Raw genomic sequence first — 7343 nt, forward strand, 5'->3', positions numbered from 1 at the left:
AGAGAGAGAGAGGGACATAGCCATTATATGACCCAACGAGCATAAGTGGAGAGTAGGATTGTAGGAAGCATAGTCTGAAATATCGATAATATCGATGAAATATCGAGGATATTTCAGTTTTTTCGAATCACGGATATTTCGGAACATATTCATGTACATATCGTATAAATATCGACAATATCGGAAAATATCGTCAGGAACTGTTTGATCGCTGCGTCATTGGATTCATTAATTTAATATTTAAAAGGCTCTCCACCACTATTTGCCACGTCATGCCCAAGTGTTCCTTTCATTTTTTTTCATTTCTTTTTTCATTTTTATTTTTATTTTAAATAAAAACAACATCCACAGAAGACAGAGAGAAGAGAGAGAGAGTGGTTTTCCAACGTAGAAAAGCACAACACAGAGAGAGAGCGAGCCAACACAACAAACAGACGCTGCTTTACAACAACACCAACGCACTCTCTCTCTCTGCACCACCCTCCTTCCTTCTCAGTTCTCATAAATTACTCTCCACACCCTCACCTCACCTTCATCTCTCTCTCTCTCTCTCTCTCTCTCTCTCTCTCTCAACTTTCATCATGTAAGAAGCCCTTTAATTACTCTGCTTCCAGTCTTGGACTACTTTCAGAAAGGTAACTGCAATTTTTCTTGTTCTAATTCTAATTCATTTGCTTAAGAATTCATTGGGTAGTTTACAGCTTTTCCTAAAAGAGACATGAACAATATGTATTTCTTAAGTTCTTGAGAATTTCAACACTAATGCTAATGCATGATGCTCTGCATCCTCTATATTTTCCAAAGACAATCCAATTCAAGGAGTTCAATATCAAAATAGAGATGTTCAGTCAATTGGGTTCTTTATATTTGTCCATTTTTTGCGTTCTTTAATTTTGATTTTGCAGGTTTGCTTCAGGATCTGGAGGCCATTTTTGCTTGAGCTAGAAGGGTGAAGAACAGAAATGCATGCCTGGTATGTAATATTTTCTGAATTTGCAGAGTTTCAGCTGTTGAGTTTTGGATTGATAATAAGTTATGGTGCAGAGAGCTTACTCTTTCACAGCCTCACAGCTTGTTCAAAAGGAATAAGGACAATTGGAATTTGTCTTGCAAAATTTACTCTACGCCATTCTCTCTGATTCTTCTCTGTTTTTATAAATATTATTTTGTTTTAAAATATTGGAATGAACGGTCTCGATCCATTGACATCTTTCATGGGTGGACTGATACTCTTGGACGGTGGGGATTCGGGATGATGGTGGATAAAGTTTGGAATCACGTCTTTATGTCACCTCAAAACGTTTTTTTAGTTTTGTTTTCCGTTGCTTGAGGCTCTTTTTTCCTTTTTCTCTTTCAAGTTTAATTTAAATGTATTTGCACTTGAATATTTTTTGTTATTTTTTAATATAAGCGATAGTCTAAATCATAGGAGAATTGAGGTTTTTAAACACACACTACCACGGTGCTATGGGTATTCGAAATTGAGACCATTAGTATACAAGTCAATACCCTTTTCCAATTAGGCTAGACTCCGTTGGCTTGAATCCTTTTGTTATTAATAGAGAAGAAGAAATTCGAATTCGGGATCTCTTTCAACATTCGGAAAATAAGTTGTGTGCAATTGAATTGAGGTTCTTCAATTTTATCGAAACAATATTTATGAAGATACTCTTATAATAAAGCTACGTCACTGAAATGGATTAACTATAATTGGATATCAAATTCATCACAAATATTTATACATATATATATCAAATCGTAGTTGATAGAACTCAATTCCAATTGAAAAACTAAATTAATGATGTGAAATGCTTAGGTAATTAATGTGACTTGTTCATGTGTGGTTGGGTATGTGTAGCAATAGTCCATTGTACCCGGCTGAGACGTGAGCTGCAGTATTGATTCCTTGTCATTTTGTTTGCAGTAATTTGTACCAAGATGTGAGAATGCTTATCAACATCAATAATTAGGAACCAGCCTGGGTTGATTCGATTGCTATCTAGAAGCATCCCCTCCTATCTCTTTTGCACCTGCAAGGTACTCTCTCTCTCTCTCTCTCTCTCTCTCTCTCTCTCTCTTAAAATGCTTCGTTTTAACAATGATAGGACAAATCACTAGATACAAAATGATAGGAAAAGGTCTTAAGCTGAAAGCCCAACCTTGTGGGCCAACACACATCTTGAATACGACCATATTTGGTGGCCCACTTGATGACAAACTCGACAAATATAACCGTATTATTGATTTTTTAGAAGTTCTTTTAATTTGGATTATATAACGCAAAAATAGAGAATGATGAAATATTCAAAATACTAAAAAAAATACTCTTATTAATGAAAATATTACAAATAAATTATTTATAAAATAAAAATAACGTAGTAAATTACCAATTTTTTATATTATCTTTTTTAAATAAAAACAAAATCAGAAGATGGATCATATTTTCATCGAACACAACTAGACCTATCTGCTAATTTACAAGTGATTAGAAAAGTTACCGTGTTTGGTATGTGTATATATCAAACCAGTAAGATCAACCATTCTAGTCAAATTTGCAAAATTCCAAAATTTGGTCGAAAGTGGAATTCCCACTACCGATCATGGGGTATTACTTGAACACCAAGATCATCGTCCCCGGATATAGGTCATTATGGTATAACATTAAAGATAACTTTCTGTTGAAAAAAATTCATTTTTCGTGTATAAGTTATTTTGGACGCATGGAAGAAACGTATTGTTTTGGCAAGTAATGCTATTATGGAATGCTAATGTGGATTACCAGTAACACACACACACACGCACAAATACAATGCATACTTTGGAAGCATAAGTTTTTTTTTTCTTCCTCAAAACAAATTTGGAAATTTTTTGTAATGAAAAATCTTTGTACAACGAGGCTTTCACATAGATGAAGAGGATATGGTGTGGTGATTACTTTCCATTTTGACATTGATGCATGCATTAGTGTTACCATCAAGTTAAATAGAATGTAAGACTTACAAATTTACAAGTGATTGGCAAGTTATTACCATATTCTTTTTCGCCAATGCTACAAATGTGGCTTTAAGTTGAAGTCAAGAATTTTTCGAGGAATTACAAATCCTAACAACTATGCGCCCGTTTGATAATCATTTCAATTACAAATTCATTTTAACTAAGGGCTCGTTTGATAACAACTAAGAGCCCGCTGGCCTGTCTCTCTGAAATTTAACACTTTTTATACCAAACAAACAAAAAAAATACAAATATGCATTTTATGGTAGCCGGGTTCTTTCCATTTTATCTTACCTTCTGAAAGGAGACGGAAAAAACAGGAGAGGATCATTACGGTATAACATTAAAGCCTTCACACTGGCTTCTGAAAAAGTAATATTGATTTTCAAGGGTTAGGTATTTTGGCTTGACAAAGGAAGATGTGCATGTCATGGCGACGAACGCTTACCAATAAGAGATACAAAAATACAATGTGTAATGTATTTGTATATTTTAGCAATTCAATTGAAATGAGTATCACTATACAGGATACCTAAATTTGGTTATGTTTGCTTCACAAGTTTTTTTGCACGTGTATTCATGATTAGTGATGCTCATTTAAATTCTAACTTGGCAATGGCAGTCTGAATTCTTCTGTGTGACAGGAAGGAACTTCTGGTTGATTGGAGAAATTGTGACTTAAATGGCTAGAGTTTGCTGGCCATACTTTGATCCTGAGTATGAGAACCTGAGCACAAGAATCAATCCCCCAAGGTATTGTAGTCTCTGCATGAACAATTTAATCAAAATTCGGTTTGTGTTTCACAGTTTCAGTTAGCTAGTGGTCCCGTTGTCATGATTATAGTAGGAATTTCATTGTTCATAGGTTAGAATGTGCTGCGAATATCAAATCCTTCGTCGTGCTATTGTAAACTTTGCATTTCAATATATAAAATGTTGGGTCTATACTCAATTCATTGCCAATTAGTTTTAGGTTGGATACTCAAACTGTAGTGCTCTGATACCATCAGCGCTTAGCATTTTCCGGTGCTAATAAGTGGTGATGGAATGCTGAGACTAATGAGCACATTTGTTTATATTATATCTTCTAGTAATTTCACATCTCTACATAAATTTTATGCAGGGTATCCGTAGACAACTCTAGCTGCAGTGACTGTACTCTAGTCAAGGTGATTTTAACTTATAACCATAAGAATTATGCTTGCCGTTGACACCTGGTTCTTGCAATGAATCACGGCATGGTACCTTAAATTAGTTTCCTGGTTTTCACACAAAAAGTTAGCTTGAAGAATTATACAATGCAACTAGCTATTTGCCTGTCTTGTATGGAAAAATTGATTCTCTAAAGGTTTGCGTCCAATTAATACCTGGTTGTAGAATGAAATTTAGAGGCAAATTTAACTTGAAACGGAACATATGCCTTCGAACTCCTGCTGAAAAACTATCCACAGACAGGATTTAATTTGCTTCATTTTCATGTTACATTCAGTGAACATATATTCCAGCCATCATGTTGAAATTGGTGTGGGGGGTATGAAATGTATGTGTAGGTCGATAGTGTCAACAAACCCGGAATTCTGCTTGAAGTCGTGCAAATCTTGACAGACCTTGACCTCATAATCACCAAAGCCTACATCTCCTCTGATGGCGGATGGTTCATGGACGGTATGTAACTTTTTGTTTATTAAGTATTGTTTTTTTTTTTTGTTAGTTAATCTCCTCTCTCTGTGGCAAGAAAGTAATTGCCATGTGAAATCTGCAGTTCTTGACTTCAACTCTTTAACAAATAAGAATTTGATTATCCCATCTCTCTCTCCCCCTCCCCCCCCCCCAATGTGAATCAAATTAATATATGACAGTTTTCTTTGATAAACAGTATTTCATGTCACCGATCAACAAGGAAAAAAACTTTCAGACAGCAAAACCATTGACTACATAGAGAAGGTATGCCCCTTGGTGGTTCTTTCTTTTTTGTTTTGTTTTTTCGGTGAAACCCTTGATGCTTCTTTCTTGCCACATGCATTTCTGTGCATCTATGAAATTTACAACAATCACCTGTATGAAAATCCCCTTTATCCCAAAGTGGATTTAATAATTTTCTTTACTAGAAAATGCAGAGGCTTGTAAAACCTTGCATTAAGGGTTTGTTTCATGTGATCATATTAAGAGCAATTGTTGTCTATGATTTGTGACATGCATAGGCTTTAGGACCCAAGGGCCATATCACAGATGTACTGAAGGCCTGGCCAGGAAAACGGGTTGGAGTGCACTCTGTTGGTGATCACACAGCCATTGAGCTCATTGGCAGAGACCGGCCAGGCCTCTTATCCGAGATCTCTGCTGTCCTTGCCAATCTTCACTTTAATGTAGTTGCTGCTGAAGTATGGACGCACAATAGAAGAATAGCCTGCGTTGTGTATGTCAACGATAATTCTACATGCCAACCTGTGGATGATCCAAACAGATTATCTACCATGGAAGAGCAGCTCAAGAACATCCTGCGTGGGTGTGAGGATGATGAGAAAGTTGGTCGTACAAGCTTCTCTATGGGGTTCACCCATGTTGATAGGCGGCTACACCAGATGTTGTTTGCTGATAGGGATTATGAGGGTGATGGACTAGCAAATGAAGTTGATCACTATCCTCCCTGCTTCCAACCGAAGATCACGATTGAGCGTTGTGAAGAAAAGGGATACTCAGTGGTCAGCGTCCGGTGCAAAGACCGCGCAAAGCTCATGTTTGATATTGTATGCACACTCACAGATATGCAATATGTTGTTTTCCATGCCACCATTTCGTCTGATGGACCGTACGCATCACAGGTATATGCATTTGATGCTCATCTGATGGCCTATTCGCAAGTTCTCCAAATTAAGTTTCTCCAGCAGATCATTTTAAGTGGTTGCTTTTCTGTTTTCTTGAAATTATTCTCTGGATTATGAAAAGGAAATATTCTTTCATACAGACTACATATATAATATATTGGTATGTTAATGCAGAAGCTCATTAATTGTTACTACAATGTTCCACATCTGTGATGATCACTGAAGTCTGGTCACACCAATGTAATCTGGTATCTTGAGTTTATAGACTGAACTCTGATGCAAAGTCTCTAATTAGTTTTCTATTGGAATCAGTACTGGTGTGTTGCCTTCCAATAGATATAAGAAACAGAATGCGCTATCCCGTTGAATTCGCATGTCTTGAATCTCCTTGAAGATTTGATTAAAGTACCTGAACTGATGCATATAGTTAATTGCAGGAGTATTTTATTCGTCACATGGATGGTTGCACCCTTGATACTGAAGGAGAGAAGGAAAGGGTCATCAAATGTATTGACGCTGCAATTCGGAGACGAGTAAGCGAGGTTAGTGAAAAATATATCTACATTTAACGCTCATTTTAGCTTTGTTAATAGGATAAGTACAATTTACAAGTAATGTTGTATTCTTGAGTTCAAGTGGCTAACAAAATGAGGGGAAAAAAACGACAGCTCATTGACTACTAAAACTATTGTAAATTTTTTCACTAGTCAGGATTATATATTTGTAAACGTTAATGGATAGCGAATACAGCAAAGACATGCTTTCTTGACCGTTTTAAAGGTATCAAATTACCATGAAATTCAGGATCTAAGGCTAGAGCTATGTGCAAAGGATAGAGTAGGCTTGCTATCTGAAGTAACAAGGATCCTGAGGGAGAATGGGCTGTCAGTAACAAGAGCAGGCGTCACAACTATTGGGGAGCAAGCAATGAATGTCTTTTATGTTAGAGATTCTTCAGGCAATCCAGTGGACATAAAGACCATCGAAGCACTTCGTAAAGAAATCGGGCACACAACGATGTTCAATGTGAAGAAAGTACCAACAAGTTCTAAGGCACCTGAGACGAAGGGATGGGGCAAGACAAGCTTCTTCTTTGGGAACTTGTTAGAGAGGTTTTTGGCTTGACATGATGTCAATATGAATGTAAAAGGCACATTGAAAATGTACAGAAGAATAAATCTGTTCAGTAAGTCATCTGAACAAAGTTTCTGCATTTGTACACTTTGTATAATATGCATGCTTGTAACTTGTAACTTTTGGAATTTGCACAACGCCTTTCTTTTTTTACTTCTTTTTGACATTTTGATTGTACTCCTCATCACTATTATGACTTTACTTTCATTATACAACTTACAAACATTTACCTTTCTTAATTTCTTGTGTTAGCCAACTACTCTCTTCAACCACAAAAACTTAAGCTAATGTATAACAAGTTGGCGCCCTTCCTCATGTGCATCTCATTCTCCATATATAGGCATAACTTCATCATACACCTTGCAATTATTATTATTATTATTTAGTACA

At 36.2% G+C, this 7343-nt stretch overlaps 1 protein-coding gene across 5 annotated transcripts; it reads left to right on the plus strand.

Moving 5' to 3' along the window:
• The first annotated feature begins 365 nt into the window (after positions 1–365).
• Positions 366–7106, plus strand: ACR3 (ACT domain repeat 3). Of its 5 annotated transcripts, none has more exons than XM_021946151.2 (10): positions 366–635; positions 906–973; positions 1925–2037; positions 3617–3747; positions 4118–4163; positions 4545–4659; positions 4871–4938; positions 5196–5816; positions 6257–6361; positions 6600–7106. In XM_021946151.2, exons 4-10 carry the CDS (start codon positions 3677–3679, stop codon positions 6942–6944), a joined length of 1371 nt encoding a protein of 456 aa, XP_021801843.1. In that variant the 5' UTR covers positions 366–635; positions 906–973; positions 1925–2037; positions 3617–3676; the 3' UTR covers positions 6945–7106. The 5 variants fall into 5 exon arrangements, with proteins under 5 accessions (XP_021801843.1, XP_021801849.1, XP_021801844.1 ...); XM_021946157.2 differs by having other exon boundaries at positions 3639–3747; positions 4484–4659; XM_021946152.2 differs by having other exon boundaries at positions 3639–3747.
• Positions 7107–7343: the final 237 nt, after the last annotated feature.

Source organism: Prunus avium, chromosome 8, assembly GCF_965620075.1.
Source record: "Prunus avium chromosome 8, drPruAviu1.hap1.1, whole genome shotgun sequence".
Classification (NCBI taxonomy): domain Eukaryota; kingdom Viridiplantae; phylum Streptophyta; class Magnoliopsida; order Rosales; family Rosaceae; genus Prunus; species Prunus avium.

Coding starts and splice junctions, on each gene's coding strand:
- ACR3 (XM_021946151.2), top strand. CDS start 3,677: ATGGCTAGAGTTTGCTGGCCATACTTTGATCCTGAGTATGAGAACCTG. Junction 4,660..4,870: donor TGGCGGATGGTTCATGGACG/GTATGTAACTTT, acceptor TTTGATAAACAG/TATTTCATGTCACCGATCAA. Junction 5,817..6,256: donor ATGGACCGTACGCATCACAG/GTATATGCATTT, acceptor AGTTAATTGCAG/GAGTATTTTATTCGTCACAT.